Here is a 17821-nt window from a genome sequence, read left to right as displayed (position 1 = left end):
CACACTGATTCATGTGAGCACACAGCAAGAAGGCAGCCTTCCACAAACTGGGAAAAGCATTGCCACCTGAAACTAAATGAGCCAGTACCTTGATCTTAGACTTCTAGCTTCCAGAGCAATGAAAAAAAATTCTGTTGTTTAAGCCACTCAGTCATGGTATTTTGTTATGGCAGCCCAGGCAGACTAATATAGTCAGTCATTACATTAAAAAAAACAATTATAATAATTTCTAGAACTCACAGTTAAATCTAGTGTAAAATACTAGTGAATTAAAATAAATTATCTTATTATTATTTCTTCCTAGAAATAAAAAAAGCCACTCTGAGTTAATCCTTAGTATACTTCCCAAGGTCCTCATAAAATCACATTTTGCAGTATTTTGTTTTAACACATTTTTCTCAGTTTATGAGGCAAAACATTGCCTTCATCATACAAATGCCTCTATACACCCCATTTCCTGTAATACCAGATGTCACCTGATTTTTCCCCCACCAGGGTCATATCTGGAAATGAAATTTACTGAACTTGTTTTATTCTGCATGACCAGGCTGTTCTCCTCTTTAACTTTCTCTAAGTTTCTTGGTTCAGTATTTTTCAATCTGTGTACAAGGTTCATGAGAGTGCTGTACATTTGAAACACCTAAAACGGCAAGTGTTTTAAAAAATGGATCTAAAAGAACACCATACTTCTAAAAGTACCATTTGTAAAAGGCACTTTAGAAATGTTTAAAGTGTACATGTAAACGTTAAGATTATATAATGAACTTGCAAACACGACAAAGGAGGTAAAGTCAAACTGTCATGAGCTGTGCAGAAGTGACACACAGTGAGGTGACCTGCATTGGTAGGAAAGTCAGTGAGTGAAGAAACCATTTCATCATCCCAAAGAACTAGATCATCTGGAGTCAACAGCAGCTCAGGCAGTTCCTCTAGAGACTCAGGAAACTCCTCAAAGAGTTGTCCACTCAAGGAGCATCCAAGATTTCCTACCTTCTTTCCCTCTTCCTGTTGCTCATTACGCTTCTTTCTTCCACCCCACCCATGGCCTGTGGCTCCTCCCTTCTCTTTCAGTGAATCTCTGCAAAGAGACTGACAGTGAATATCTTGTCTATCTTAGTTTGAGTTCTCCAAAAGCGAAATTCTGAGACAAGGATATGGGGACAAAGGGTTTATTTGAGAGGTGGTCCCAGGAAGCACGTGTGAGGCATAAGGAAGTAGGTCAGGGAGGGGAAGACAGCCAAAAGAGGGTACATTAATGAGCAGGTTACTGCTAAGGGGAACGGGGCTCCATTTCTCTAAGAAGTATAGAGTATATTCAAAATTGTCTCCCAGAGAGGTGAGGAAACAGGTCTTACCTCTTGAATTCTTTGGGGAGTCTCTAGTTGGGCATTAGCTGCTAGGTACTTCTGGTTCATCCAAGGAAAGAATGCCCTCACTCAGAGTCCCAGAAAGGGGCCCATCTCCTGAAACCATCCACTGCAATCTCAGGAGTATCCCAATGGGCTGTTGGTGGGACATGGTCTATTATAAGGCTTGGGTATAGAGATCTAAGCTCTCTAGACCTCAGAGATAGGAATGGGGTGGGAAGAGTTAAGAGAAAGAAAAGTGGACTGAATCCAGCTTTGGGGCATCCAATATCACAATATCGTAGGATTATTTAGAATGGCAGAAAATTGGATGCAACGTGATTGCCCAAGAATAGAGGCAATAGTAAAATAGCTTGTGGTAGATCCACAGAGTGAACCACTCTGCAGCTCTTCATATTATAGAATTGCATCCAATAGCACAGGGGGACATTGAAAAAAGAACTGAAAAAAGTGAGCACATCTATTTTCATTTGGATGGGCTTGTGGATCCTTTGAGATGTGAAGAACAAACAGGTGCTAAGGTGAAATCATCCAGTTCTTTGATGTTCACAGAAAATTAATAACTCGCATGAAAGGTCCAAATCTTAGTCTTAGTCTCCAAACATGTCTCTTTACATCACTTGGGAAAAAAGACAAGCTGTGCTCCAATGAGGTGAGTTTTGACTCAGCCCATTAGGAATGTAGGGGAAATGTCTGGCTGTTAGCAGTGTGGGGTCCTGACATCCCAGCCACACTACCCAAGCATTGGGCTAAAAACAACCAGAGCCTAGAAGTTGAAGCATTTATAAATCTGGAGATAGACTGCCTCTACTGCCTCAACTTCTCCATGAAATAAAGTAACTGAGAAGTAGGGGCCAGCTGTCAGGCTGTGACTCTGCTCAGTTAGGACCCAAAAGCCTTCATCACTTCTATAGGGAATGTTCTCTCAAAGACTTTTCATTATCAGATTGAATTAAGAAGTATAAATAAAACACTCTCTGATTTATAGATGAACATTTTAATAGAATTCCAAGTCGATTTATACCTAGGACCGTAGCTACTTCTCAAGCCTGTGGCCTGGTCAGATTTTTTTTTAAAGGATGTCAAGAAATCCTGCTATGCAAAGCTTAGCAAGAGAGGGAGGCAAGATCAGAAAGGAATCTGAAGGATGGAGGTCAAGGATAGCAGGTCACAGACAACTGGAAACAAGAGCAGATTTGCCTTTGTTTACATTGCCAAGGGGGAAAAATTAACTTGATGGAAAAGGGTAATTAAGCATTTCTTTTTCCATCATAGTCCAGCCTGGCTTCATACCCAGCTGTTCTGTTAGACATTGTGATGATTCTTTGCGAGTCATGGAGTTAACAATGACCAGTGTGGCACTGATGTCACACGACACTACTTCCCCCACCATTAACCTTTATTTTATAAATAGTAAAACTCTCAGAATGAGGACAGTCCAACTCAGGTAGGCAGATAATGAGGGAAGCCTGAACATTTACAGAGAAGTGTTGTCAGAACAAAGAGATAATTTGGACACATCAGCAGATTAGCTTTGTAAGGTATTTAGAGACATTATCTGGTTCAGCACCCTCAGTTCCTACGTGCAGAAACCAAGATTATGTAAGGTGAATGGGTTTTCCTAGAGTTACGAAGCATGTTGTTGTAAGTCTAGAATCACAACCCCAAGCCAGTGTCCGTCTGTCAAGATTGATCTTCTTACTTGCTTTTATTTTCAAAAACAACCTGCAGAAAAATACCACCTCCAATATAGGAATCAGCTGGTTTACACAGTTACTGTTTGGAATTTGCCATGTGGTCTCTAATAGAAACAAAGTTAGTGGTACACAATGGTAGTTTTCTCAGCCTTGCCTCAGAGACTGTTAGTACCCGGATTCCATAACTCTGAGAATGATTGGCCCCTTTTAATGGGGGTTAATGATTGCATAATGAAGATAAATGACCTATCGTACCTCATTCTGGCCTCCCAATGCTCAGGGCAATGGCCCATCCTATGGACCCAGTTACTTTTCAGGTAAATATAGATCAGCCTTGTATATCCAGCCGAACTGAGACCAAGTACAGTTGAGGTCATCACCATCTGAATACTCTGGAAATGTATTGCAGGATATATTTTCCCTGTATAGAGAAATAGTCACTGCAAAGCTTCAGTGAGACCATAATCGGCTGTGAAGACTCTAGTTTATTGTAGATAAACACACCGTTCAGATGGAGGAAAAACTACTTTATTCTAATTGCTTCACGTAATAAACCAGGGATTCAAACAAGCAGGGCAGGATAAATGTTTCGCTTCCTTTAATAATTGAAACAGTTTACAAAAATCAGAGGAAATCCAGGTAACTGTGTTTCCGTGCAACTTTTGCATCAAGGTAGGAGACTCGTGTATGAGTGTTTACACGCTACAAAGCAGATAGTTCAGGCGTAGGTGTTTGTAAATAACATTTATTTTGTTCAGACTCCTTGGAACTTTTACACCAACATGAACTCCTGCCGCAATTCTAAATAGTAGTCAGGGATTACCTATTTTACACATCTCCTGACCTGAAAATGTTTTCAAAGACTGTGAATCATCGTTCCATTTTGTACTTTATAGTCATTTCTAATTTTGATGCAAAATGTTGTTTACCAGCTGGTCTGCCCTCTTCACTTATTAAACACATCTGTGTATGTTTTTGGCTATTTCTTCAAGTCAAATCTACCTTAGGATTTCAAGAGACATCACTTATAAATTCATGGAGTGAGCATCAAGTTCTGTAGACAATTCTCAATTATAATCTTGAAAATCTTTTGTAAAGTAGCAGTGTCACTGGCATCAAGGTGTACATTTTTAACCTTGTTGGGTTCATGGGTCCCTATGAGAGTATGATGAAAGCAATCTCCTTCTAGAGAAATGTATAACAATATATGTACACATTTTACATATCAATTCAAAAAGGTTTGTGGACCCCTAGAGTATATTCAAGGGTTAAGAACTAAGTTCTTAACTAAGGTTAAGAACTTTTGTTGTTAAGGGGACATTCGCAGAAGAGATAGCATCTATTTTAATTTATAGTTTAGATATGTTTATTAAAAATTCAATAGTTTCATCATTTGCCATCACATCTTCAATCTATACATGTACTATTCTGTATAGACATGTGTAATTGACTGTATTAAAAATGACCTACTTTTTAGAATTTCTGTTTTATGTTTTTTTATTTTAATCTATTTTAAACACTCTTTTAAACCTTCTCAACTTCCTAATTGAGGAGATTTTGTTTTAATTTATGAAAGTATATCTTTTTATTCTTGTTAATCTTAGAAGATAATCTGTCTTCAGAACTTTGGTTTGAATATTCAACTTAATATTTGCACTTGAAAAAATTTTCTAATAGAACATTGACCTTAAAGATTTTGAAAGTCTGAATCTACATATAAATTTAATTCCAGTTCTCAGCTATTAAATTAACATTGACTGAATCTCAGAATTAGGTGATAACCCTTTTACATTTTTTGAACATTACCACATGATAATTTTTAGAATTAAATAAGATGAATCCAAGGTACTGCAAGAATTTAGTATTTATCACTACATTTTTTGAGGGTAGTTTATAGAACTTACACGGAAATAATCCACCCTTTTAGTGACCATATATACTAGACGTATTTTCTTTCTTTCTCATTATGAATAATATTTTTATACATATACAGTGCAACTTTCATCATCCTCTAGACACAAACACTCCACTGTCATTTCAACCCCCCAACTAAGTATAACATAATCGGATCTATGATTAAAACATTCAACATCCAGTCTTGCCAAGGTTCATGTGACTAGGAATTCAAATAGCCCTTTGGAAAGAGAAACTGCAGTGGAAATAGTCTTTCCTGGCCACCTGGTCATGTGTGGATGCTGTCATGGTCCTACAGCTGTCATCCTGCTTTACTGTTGTATGTGGAGGTGCCACCATTTCAAATACAAACCAAAATTAACTTGTGAGTTTGGTGATGGGTCATGTTGATAGGAAATCCTTGCCATCACATAAAGACATGTATTTGTGTACACCCAGAATGCAGTTTGAGGATATATATATATATATATATATAGTGTTTTATATATTTTATTTCTAAAATTAGGACACATTCTTAAATTAATAGTGTGTTAATCATAGTTCATTTGGTAGCATTTTTTTCTAACCCTATATAATAGTGAAAATAACAATTGGTGGTGTCTCAGATTCAATGAAATATATTACCTATAGATCAGAGCACGTAAGATCAGAAAGCACCTTAGCAATGTTAAAACAGTTCTCCAAGGAAATTGAAACTGAAAGGTCAATTAATTTGCTAGAGACACAGATTTTGGTGATAGTCCAGAGATTAATTTTTCAAATACTATCATCCATCATATGTGAATCATTAGACCATAAGCCGATAAACTCAATGTAAATCACTTTTCAAAAGACATTTCTTATATAATATTTAGTGCATGAAACACAATGTTTATGTAAATTATAAAGCATAATGAATTATTGTGGAATGTAAACAAATACATTTTAACTCCATGCAAAATCTTGGATAATCTTAAAACATTAATGTTGAGGGAAATGAGTGTTGCCCAAGACATCAAATGATGCCATTTTCTATAAACAAATAAAATTTCCAAAATTAAAATCAAGCCTGATTTATATAGTACCTTTTTAGAATCATTGTTCACTTTCAGTGGTAATGTGGAAGAAAGTATTCAAGGATTTATTTTTTTGTAATCCACATGTTAGAGCCAAAATTTTAAAAAAACATGTTTAATGGGAGCTGGTTTAAAACAATTTGACTTGTGTGAGAAAACTCTTTGGAAAATGTGTCTATCCTCAGTTTTGCTTCCAGATTTGGACTTTGGAATTTATTGTCAGTCTCAGAAAGAAATAAGAAGCTGTGCAGATAATTAAACATTTGCCTTGGGGGAATTATTTGCAGTTAATTAAAATCATACACTTTGGGTGTATACTTGCTTCACTGGTTATTAAATTCAAATCAGATGTTAACTACCCAGGTTTCTCACTTGTCCATCAAATGTTGCTTGTGGCAGGTTCAAGAAACAAACTTTCTCATAATATTCTAAACCATATTGTTTAAAACTATCTCCTAGTGTGGGTAGGGAGAAAGGGAAAAGGAATAAGGAAACAAAGAGAAAATGATTTATTCCATCTGATTCAGCTCTGTTCGGAGTTGTAACTCAATGGAGCAATGTGAACTCAGTAGAGAGCCCATTTGTAAAACACGTGTCAGTCTGCCATCCCGTTTTTTCCATGGCCATATGCATGGAAGATCAGCTCATGGCTTTTAGATATATTTAGATTATTACCACCCTTTTAGCTGCATGAAAAATATGCCTTAGATTGTAACCTCTAGGGGGGCAAAGTCAATTACAATTAACCGCCCCCCCCCAGCCTCAAGAAGTGTCTGGCATTGAGTTGGCTCTTAATAAATGTTTTTGGAATGAATGAAAGACCTATTTTCTATCTTCCCACTGACACACCCACATGCTCTTTCCAATGGCTTTCTAAAGAGCCTACAGAGAAGCCTCAAATATCCAACAAGGAGTCCTGCGTAGTCTTGCAAGAGTCCATAGTCATTGAAATCTAGTGGGCCATGTTATTTCTTGTAAGTATATCATATAATAGAAGAAGATGAATTTACACTGACCTCATATTTAAATATGCTATAGAAGGGAGAAGATGAACTTGCATACAACAGAAGGTTTGCATTCTCCTTTGCTATTGTTCTGCTGGTAGAGTTCCTCAGGAAGATGAACTTAATTACAACTGGATTTCAAAGGTCTACATTTAGCTTTTTCAAGGACTCAAAGCTCCCATATATGAACAATTGCAGTAATGGAAGCATTAAGAACATTAAAACTGATGTTCCTTTAATCTCCTCTACTTTGCCTTCCTTTCATATCCTTTTGCACAATTCTCCAAAGACTTTCACTAATACACAAAGCCTGCTTACATTTTGTTCTTTGTTGCAAAAAGATGACCCAATCAAATTTCTACCCTCTTTGCTTTTGTAAACTCTGTACAAACATCTTACACAGTACTTTAAGGATGGCTTATTTATTGATGAAAACATGTAGGTCTTTTAATGATATTTTTTAAAAATAACAAATTCCATTCCCCAAAGATAGAGCTATGATGGCAGTGCTGGAAGCTGCTCTACTTCCTAGTTAAAAATGCTGACTAGGGGTGCCTGGGTGGTTCAATTGGTTAAGCATCTGACTCTTGGTTTTGGCTCAGGTCATAATCTTGTGGCTTTGTGTGTTAAGGCTCTGCATTGGGCTCTGTACTGGCCGTGTGGAGCTTGCTTGGGATTCTTTATCTCTCCTCTCTTTCTGCCCCTCCACCACATGTGCTCTCTGTCTCTCTCAAAATAAATAAATAAGCTTAAAAATATGCTGACTAGAGGTTTTGCTCGTTTGTTGTGTCAGATTCTGCAAAGGACAACAGTATTACAAAAGACAATGAAGTAACAGATCATTCTGTGTGTGACCAAGATCATCCTAATGGTAAGTTATGAGCTCCTTTTTCATTTTTTTTCCTACTGAAAAATACTACTTTAAAAAAAATTTAGTTTCTCTGAGGCAATAATGGAATCTGGTTATATTTTATTAGCTATGAATATCAAGTGATTGGTACCTGCCAAGTTTGGAAGGGAAATTTGCTCTCCACAATCCCCATCACTTACTTTTGTACCAGGCTAGATTTATTTATTTTTGTTACTTGCCTATACTCTATAGGCACTAGGTTTGCAACTACAGAAATGAAGATATAACAACAATGATAATAAATGTGAGACATGTAGAGAATATATCTAGGAGACTGAATCTACATATCCTCAGAATACCAAGAAGGGAGACTAGAACAAATGGAAATGAAACAGTCTTTAGAAAAATAACAGAAAAAAAGGTTTTCTTAATGCAAACCAGTTCCTCCACCCAAAGCACAAGGGTACACGTGTTTATAGGCCAAGTTACTAAAAACTCAAATAAGAACAGAAATCTGCAAAGCCTCATGGAATTTCTGAAGATAAGTGATTAAAAAAAAAAAAAGCCTTTTAAAGCATTTGGAAAATCAAAATCAGGTTACAAACAAAGTCACCAAAATCAGATTAGCATCTGCTTTCTTCTTCTGCAATTCTAAATACTAGATGAAATGGAGTAACATTTCCATTGCTCTAAAGGACACAGTTTCTATATTCAGTGAAGTCATTATTCATGCATGAAGTCAAGAGTAATATTTTCTCAGGAAAACATAGATTAAGAAAATACACCACTCCAGTATCCTTTCTGAATAAACTAACAGAAATCCTGTGCAAAAATAATAAATATAGAAAGAAAGGAAAAAGTCAAGCCTGAGAAAGGCTCATTTGGAAACGACTATATGATAAGAGACTCATTAAATGTATGAAAACGTTGAAATAATTGCTTCAAAATTAATATCAGAATATCTTAATTAAATTTTTGCTTTTATCTTTGGAAATTATAGTGTGTTGTTTCAAAATGCTAAAGTAAAAGGAAAGACTTCTGCTCTCAGGAATGAAAGTCTAAATAATTCAGACTGTTACTGTCACTGAAGATAACGAGACAACCTACACCAATAAAAATCCACAAAAAACAAACAAACAAAAATTATGGAGTCTGTTTAAGGGCAACAGAGAGCTAACAAGATAGTGAAGAATTGTCAGACTAGGTTCTGGGAAAAAATAAATATCCAGAGATGTGAGTTCAGAATTTGAAGCTGTTTTTATCTTGGGTCATTTGCTGATTCTACAAAAGGCATCTGAAGTCCCATCACTGACAAGAGCAAGGGACCACGGCAACCCCCTAGTTTTTGTGTTGGAACCGAAAAGATATGTACCCCAGTAGAAAGAATAAACCCACAGTAGACCAGCTTTCTGAAAGACTGGTGACCAGCTTTGAATCATCTCAATCCTCAAATATAACTAAGACCAACCCAGAATGCTAGTCCTGGTAGTCACCTAAGAAAAACAAAGGTAAAACATTTATTAAATGGAGAAAAAAAAAAAAAACGTATTGTAGGTGTCAAACCATTTACCAAAACAATTTGTTAAACATAATGTCTAGCACACACATACAAAATAATAGTCCTCCCCCGCCACCCAATGAAACAAGGTAACATTAAAAACAGTCAAGAGAAATTCGCCTTTTTGGGCTGGAAATATTAGAGTTATTATAAAATAAAGTATAGAAAGTATATAAATAAAGTACAGATTGTATATAAATAAAGTACACAAAGTATAAATTAATTTTTATGATTGCTAGTATGGGGGATAAAGACAAGACTGAAAAATTTACCTGAGAACTGGAAATTCAAAACAAAAGAAAATAACATGAACAAAAACGAAAAGAAAATCTAGAAGTGAAAGATGCCATTACTGAAATGAAGAATGTAATGAATAGATTCATGGTTTAACCACATATTAGACACAAATAAAAGAGAATTTGTGAACTATAATTTAGGTCAAAAGAATATATCCAAAATAAAAACAGTAGAGAAAAAAAATTAATGGCAAACGCTGAAGGGAACAAATAGAGAGGAGAAAATGATAAAATCTCTCACAAATGTACTAGAAGGAACAAATGAAAAGAATTACAAGCAAGGTAAATAGTAATTATTTGATAAGCCTAAATAAATATCAATGATACCAATTCTTGATAAGAAGCAGGAAGATATGACCTATAAGAGAAGCGAAATCAGTTAATGTAAATCAATTCAGATATGGCATAGATAGCATAATTAATATGAAAAGCCATGTTAAAAGGTATTATAATTGTATTCCACATCTTCTGAAAGCTAAAAGAAGGACTGTTTACGTTAATTAGAGATATTAAAGATATAAAATGACCCAGATTGAATTTCTAGAGATGAAAATTACACTTGATGGGAATAATGGCAGATTAACCACTGCAGAAGAAAAGATTAGTGGATTTGAAGATGTAGCAATAGAAATTATCCAAATTGGAATACAGAGAATAAATGACTGAAAACTATGAAAAGGTCATCAATGAACTACAAAGAATGTGAAAGGTGATTCTAATTCCAATATACATAAATTGAAATCTCTGAAGGCAAGCATTGGAAAGGGAGAGAAAAAAAAACTTGAAGTAAAAATAGTTGAAAATTTTCAAAACTGATGAGAACTGTGAACCCACATAGCCAAGTTCTACAACCCCAAATCACAAGAAACATAAAGAAAATACTGAGTACATGATGATCAACTTGCTCAACACCAGTGATAAACAGAAGAATTTCAAAACAATCAGAAGAAAAAGGCAAGTTTCATACAGAAAAATAACTATAAAGATGAAGCAGAAGTCTTGTTGGAAACTACGAACTAAAATTACAGGTTAAAACATGGCTGAATCTCACAAATGTAATGTTAAATTAAAAACATACAGAAGCCTACAGAGGGTACAATATCATTTATATCAAGTTCAAAAAGCAGGAAAAGATGACAATACTATTTAGAAGAGGCATGCTTGAGTGGGAAAATGATAAAGAACATCTAAGTAGTGATTACTCTGAGTTAGGGTGCTGATTAAATGTTGGTGATTAGGGAGGAGGTTCTGACTGGCCCATGAGATGGGCTTCTGGCTGGATGGTTATTTAACTGAGCTGTCTAGATTGGTTGTGAACTTCTGTATGCTTGTTGCCTCTTTGCAGTATAGTTAAAAGAGGAAGGAAGGAAGGCAGAAAATAGGAAAGAGGGAGACAAAAGAAAAGACGTATCAATGTCAGAGTTCATAAAGCAAAGATTATGGTGGGGAGGGTTGCACAAAATGCTGACTTCAGCCAAAAACTAAAAATCTTACTCTGCTATAGATTATGACAATATAAGTTTGAAAAATTTGACGATAATCACGAATAGAATTAAATCACAATAGAATTAAGGGAAGATCATACTCTCTAAATTTCCCAGAAAGATCATACCAAACATAAGAATATATTCAATAATGTGAATAATAACAAAATAAATAGTGTAAGAGAAGCACAATATATCAAATAAAATAACAGAAATTCAGGAAACTAGTTATGACAGGGAATATAATTAGGTCCCTTTATTAAGTGTAAAAGCTGGTCGGGTTGAATTAATTTTAAAAATAGTAAAGGTTTATGGGGCGCCCGGGTGGCTTAGTCGGTTAAGCGTCCGACTTTCGCTCAGGTCATGATCTCGCGGTTCGTGGGTTCGAGCCCCGCGTCGGGCTCTGTGCTGGCTGCCAGCTCCGAGCCTAGAGCCTGTTTCAGTCTGTGACTCCCTCTCTCTCTGACCCTCCCCTGCTCACGCTGTCTCTCTCTCTCCTAGAAATAAATAAAAAACATTAAAAAAAATTTAAAAAAAAAATAATAAAGGTTTAAAAATATAGAGTCAGAAAAGGTATATTTAGGACATGAACAGGAAAAGTAAACCTGAGAAACTACTTTAGAATCTATTTAGTTAGAATTCTAGCAAAAAGTCTTGAGCAAGAAAGAGTTGGTCATTTTATATCAATAAAAATGTAAGTCCCAGATTTAATATAATAATGATGGATTTTTATGTGCCAGATGATATAATATGAATAAAATTTGCTATTTGGAAATTCAATGGGGAATTCACAGATACAATATTTTCAGTCAATGACAGAATAAATAGACTAAAAATCATAAGGAATCTTGAAAAATGTGATTAGCAGTGTAGTTCTACTGTAGGAATAGACAAGTTGATCAATGAAACAGAATAAAGAGTTTAGAAATAGACCCAAGTAGATCTGGGTTTTTAGTAAATATTCAGGCTGACATTTCAAACATAGGTAACTCCAGGGGCACCTGGTGGCTCCGTTGGTTAAGTGTCCGACTTTGGCTCAAGTCATGATCTTGCAATTTGTGAGTTCGACCCCCGCATCAGGCTCTGTGCTGACAGCTCAGAGCCTGGAGCCTCATTTGAAATCTGTGTCTCCCTCTCTCTCTGCTTCTCCCCTACTCATGCTCTGGCTCTCTCTCACACAAAAATAAAATAAACATTAAAAAAAGATAACTCCATAAATTACATTAAGACAACTAGTTGACCATTTAGAAAAATCACTTGAATCCCAACTTAACCCTTACACCAACTTAAATTACAGGAGGACCAAAGATAAAATGTGAAAATAAAACTAAAAATACTAGACTAAAAGACTAAAGGGAATTTTCTTTAGTTTTGAAATAAGAACTGCTTTTTGAACTGTAAATAAAACACATAAACACATGATTGTATACATATATGTATCTGCAATATGTGTATGCATAGGTTGATAAATGTCATAAAAGAAATGACTAGGGGCCCCTGGGTGGCTCAGTTGATTAAGCGTCCGACTTCAGCTCAGGTCATGATCTCACTGTTCGTGGGTTCGAGCCTTGTGTCAGACTCTGTGCTGGCAGCTCAGAGCCTGCTTCGGGTTCTGTGTTTCCTTCTCTCTCCGCCCCTTCCCCACTCATGCTCTCTCTCTCTCTCTCTCTCTCTCTCAAAAATAAATAAACATTTAAAAAAAAGAAATGACTAAATTTGAATATACCCACTTTGACATGATAAAGATTGTAATCAAATTCTAAAGAAAAACTTCAAGGAAAAGTATACTTGGCCAAAATAACAAAGAATCGATTTTCTTATTAAAGAAAAAAAAGAATTCATAATTCAGTAAGAAAAAAAATTAAGAGGAAAACAGGTAAAGGATTCAATTAGAATTTACAAAATAAGAAATATAGTCATAAATATGAAGCAATGACCTATCTCTTTCTTACTTAAGGAAATGCAAATAAAACATGATTTCAGTATCTTCTCCTTTTGAATGTCAGGTAAGTTTAAGTAGGATTGATGATACAGAGAATTGGTAGGAATAGGGTATCCAAACATGTTCACATACCATGGGTGGGAACTGGAAGTGTAACTTCCTTACCAACAATTTTGCCAAAATCCAATAAAAAGTAAAGTGTTCAAGCTTTTTCCAAGAACTATGTTTTAGGAATTTGTCTTATAGTAACATCCACCAAGATAGGGAGACATGTACCTACGAAACTATTCATTGCACACACTTATGCATACACAGGTGTATATCTACATATGTATACACACAAGAAAGATCACAGTTTACAATATTAACAGTGACAAAGTCATAAAGCTATAAATTATAGTTATAAAATTGTTCATCATGCTCAACACATATGTACTTTTCAGTGGTTCCATGAGGAAATAACAATTCTTTTGCAACTGCAAGAAACAATAATTTTAGAAATAATTTACATTAGGAAAGTAAGGTTTTTTGGCCCCAGGAGATGATGAAGTGTGTCTAGAAGACAATCAAATTCACACTAATCTAGGTTTAACTTTTGTTCTGAAACTGGGGTATTTTTAGACATGGTAAACATAAAATTTTGAATATTAGCCGCAATCAGGTTTCCAGTTTAACAAAAGGACACAAATTCCATTACCTTTAAGACAAGCATCCAAGAATCAAAGTCTTTGTTCTTATGAAGATCTAGCATATAATAATCTGCAAACAATAAAACTATACTTTTGTTACTATTGTTCAGAAACAGCCCATTTACAGAGTGATTTTAGGTTTATCCTCTAGAAACGTTTAGTTCCAGACTGATGGCCCCAGACAATTTTTATGCAAATTATTTAAAGCATTAGCTTGAGCCAAACTTAATTACCAGGGCCCCAAGAAATAATCACGTGATCTATTTCTATAGGAAAGTGAATGGATTTTTGGATTATCTGTTCTAATAGTCCCCTCCCATTAGCATGGATGATTGAGTTCACTGTATAAAAATATATATATGAACTGTGGGATCCTTTATGTTCCTTTGTTTCCTCTGCCAGGAGGGATTAAGGCAGAGGACAGTGGGTGGAATTCAACTAGACTGAATGTGTAAAGGGAAACATAAAGCTTGCCCCCATGGGGTCAAGAAAGCAAGATGGAAGGAATGTGGACTGTCTGAGTACACTGCAGAGACAGGCAGAAGGGCGGGAGACCCCTGGAGTCATCATTAACACACAGCAGGCCTGGGTGCAAGGCTGGGAGCTCACACATACATCCTTTTCTTATAATATACCCAGGCTTGACTTGGTTCAGGAATGAATGAGCAAATATGATTATTCTTGAATTTCAAAGTTGTGCACTTTCTTTCTTTCCCCGTGCTTTTTACTGGCTTTATTTCAGAAAAATTAGAAAGAAGAAAATATATGTATTTCCATTTCAGGAGAAGATTTCCAAAATATGTAAAGCTCACAGGTGAAACAGATCAAGAGTGGGTACAAGTGAAAAGGCAGGGGGAGAGAAACACTCGGGAAGAATTTTGCAATGGCCTCTTACCCTCAAAGTGAAGTGCCAGGCCCTACTAGTCAAAGGGAAAATTCCTGGCATTTATCAACAGCCTTAGGCTGCCACCTCAGGCAGTCCCCTCCTTATTAGTAGATACCCAGGCTCTGATGAATGCGGTCTTCCTATCCCTGATTGAATTCCTCTGAAGATAAGTCAAGTGGGGTACTGGAAATGGAGACACACAGGAATACAGAGTGTCTGCTTTTATTCCTTGAATGCCCTACTCTTTCCCTTCATTGTACAGACAAAGCCAGATTGCGAATGATGAGGTGACAGTCCCAGCAGTGAACTAGTAGTAGGGGTGATGTTTGGTTCCCCATATCAACAGTGATAGAGAATGCGGCTCACTCAGTGAATGTTCTCTCTCAATATCATCCACCTAATAAACACACATCAATGGTGACTAGAACCATCACCAGGAGATAGATCCTCATAGAATGCCAAAGATAGAGGGAATCTAGGAAATTATCTAGTTTTGCAGCCTTAAGAATAAATAGATAATGAAACTGAAGCCCAAAGATGTGATTTGCCTAAAACTTTGAATTCTTCTTCCAGGGTTCTTTGCAATAAATACAGTATACAGCACTTACTTTGTTGCTAAAGGGTGCAATAGATAGTTACACTCCAGAATTACTACTTGCAGACATTGATGAGTACAATAATGGACAGCCAATTAAACAGGCATTTATTGATCACTCCTTATCAGTAGGTGCTGGGAAGGAAAATATGAATAAAGCACAATTTTTATGCTCACAATGCTCATAACCCAGTAAGAGACAAACAGATACAACTATATTAAAGTGTGATAAGAAAAATAATAAATAGATTAATGAGCAAAAAACAATAAGCAAAAATGTGAAAATGATTGATCCTGCCTAGTGATTCAGAAAATATTACAAAGAAAAGTAAATCAATAGCTTAGTTTTGAAAGGTGAGGAGACTTTTACTAGATAGAAGGGATGGGACAGGGTATTTCAACCAGTGAGAACACATGTTAAGTGGACACAAAGGCAAGAAATAAAGTAATGGGTTTAGAAAATGGTAACTAGGGGCACCTGGGTGGCTCAGTCAGTTAAGCGTCCGACTTTGGCTCAGGTCAGATCTCACGGTTTGGGGCTTTGAGCCCCGCATCAGGCTCTGTGCTGACAGCTCAGAGCCTGGAGCCTGTTTCGGATTCTGTGTCTCCCTCTCTCTCTGCCCCTCCCTCACTCATGCTCTGTTTCTCTCTGTCTTAAAAATATATAAACTAAAAAAAAATTTAGAAAATGGTGACTAGGTTGGGATATAGAAAGAACAGAAGATAGGCGATTTGACCAAAGGACAAAAAAGAGTGATATTCAGGGGCACCTGGCTGTCTCAGTCAGTTAAGCATCCACCTCTTGATTTCAGCTCACATCATGATTTCATGTCTCCAGCCCCATGTTGGGCTCTGTGCTAACAGCAGAGCCTGGTTGGGATTCTCTCTCTCCTCTCTCTACCCCTCCCCAAGTCACTCACTCGCTCTCAAAAATAAATAATAAATAGGCATTTAAAAAAAGAGACATTCAAGAAGAAAGAGCTACTCAACAGCTGAATTTTTCAAGTATTTTTTAGAGTTCAAATAGAATAGACACTGAGCAAAAGTAACTGGATTTAGCTAGACACAAACACCTTTTGGTTACAAATTTTTCTTCTGTGATATCATGGAAAGCATTTTTCTCTGTTGTCTAAATTGTTTCATTATTATTATTATTATATTATATTCATTTGTTGTAAAATATAAAATGCAGGTTAGCAAAATAAAAATCCTGTAAATTAAAATCCTACCTACCATTCAAAGATTCAGTGTTAACATTTGAGATAAAGCCTTCCTAGTTTTTGTTTCCATTGATATGAGTGGGAATATTATCATGAATAAGGGCACATTTGATGAGTACCTAGTTACAAAAAATGAAGCCATATTCTATGTTCTACAGTCTTTTAAAACCTCATTATGTGTTTTTTAATGGTTACTCTCACATAAAAAAATGTTGCTGCTTAGATTTCCTCAAATCCTTAAATTAGAAATTCTATTGCTATTTTCTGTTCTCTATATTTGTCATCTTTTTGTTTCCTTTTGCTCCCTAACTTTGGCTTTCTTAGTGAATTTTAATTAAGAAGTTTGATTTCTAAACCATTAATTTATCTTAGTGTTTATTCTTTTTTAGGACATCCACCGCTGATGCTAATGCTGTCATTCTGCTTTTAGGCTTGTAGATTTTTCATATTGACTCAGACAATATCTATCCTCTTCATTCAATCCATCTTTTCATTTCCTTATTTATCAGTTCTTTGCAAACACAAAAACACTGTATGTGTTTTTTGTTCTTCTGAATATATCCTTTATAAAAATATTTTTCTGTTACAATATAATCCTCCTCTTTTTTTATGTTTCTTTTTTTTTATTGTTTTANGAAGCCATGAACCGCGAGATCATGACCTAAGCGAAAGTCGGACGCTTAACCGACTAAGCCACCCAGGCGCCCCGTATGTTTCATTTTTTAAGTCCCCTGTTCGTTTGAAATAGCTATCCAGGCAAGATGTTTGCCGGAAAATAAATTGAGAAATCCCCTTCACTTTCTATGTGATATAATCCTTCTCTCCATCCAGCCATTCTACCATCTATCCAGTATTTATCTAGAATAAAACTAGAATGCAAAACCTGTGGCTCTAGTTTTATCAGAAATAGGATTGATAAGGGACTTCTGGGTGGCTCAGTTGGTTAAGCATCCAACTTTGACTCAGGTCATGATCTCGCAGTTTGTGAGTTCGAGCCCATGTTGGGCTCTGTGCTGACAGCTCGGGACCTGGAACCTGCGTCAGATTCTGTGTGTGTGTCTCTCTCTCTGCCCTTCCCCCACTCATGCTCTGTTTCTCTCTCTCTCAAAAATAAACATTAAAAAAAAGAAATAGGATGGATTTCCTCCCATCCCATTCCTTGAAGCTGAATTTATAAGCTTGATTTTAGAATTTAACATTTACCTCATCAAATTTTATCTCATTTCACTTGTTCTATTTAAGAGTACTTTAGTCTTAATTTTAT

The 17821-nt window shown here is 35.9% G+C and overlaps 1 protein-coding gene across 1 annotated transcript in view; it reads left to right on the top strand.

The window, feature by feature from the left end:
• The window catches only part of LOC144220084 (ADP-ribose glycohydrolase MACROD2-like), a gene marked incomplete at its 5' end in the record, with an annotated part of 169628 nt that overhangs the window by 90459 nt on the left and 61348 nt on the right, over positions 1–17821 (top strand). Inside the window, one exon of the mRNA XM_077750223.1 lies at positions 7831–7908. Coding sequence (XP_077606349.1) covers positions 7831–7908 — 78 coding nt within the window. The remainder of the gene's footprint in view (positions 1–7830; positions 7909–17821) is intronic.

The sequence above is a fragment of the Crocuta crocuta genome, unplaced genomic scaffold (genome assembly GCF_008692635.1).
Source record: "Crocuta crocuta isolate KB4526 unplaced genomic scaffold, BGI_CrCroc_1.0 scaffold209, whole genome shotgun sequence".
Classification (NCBI taxonomy): Eukaryota; Metazoa; Chordata; class Mammalia; order Carnivora; family Hyaenidae; genus Crocuta; species Crocuta crocuta.
Note: the sequence above shows the minus strand (reverse complement) of the source record. Positions and strands in the feature narration are given on the sequence as shown.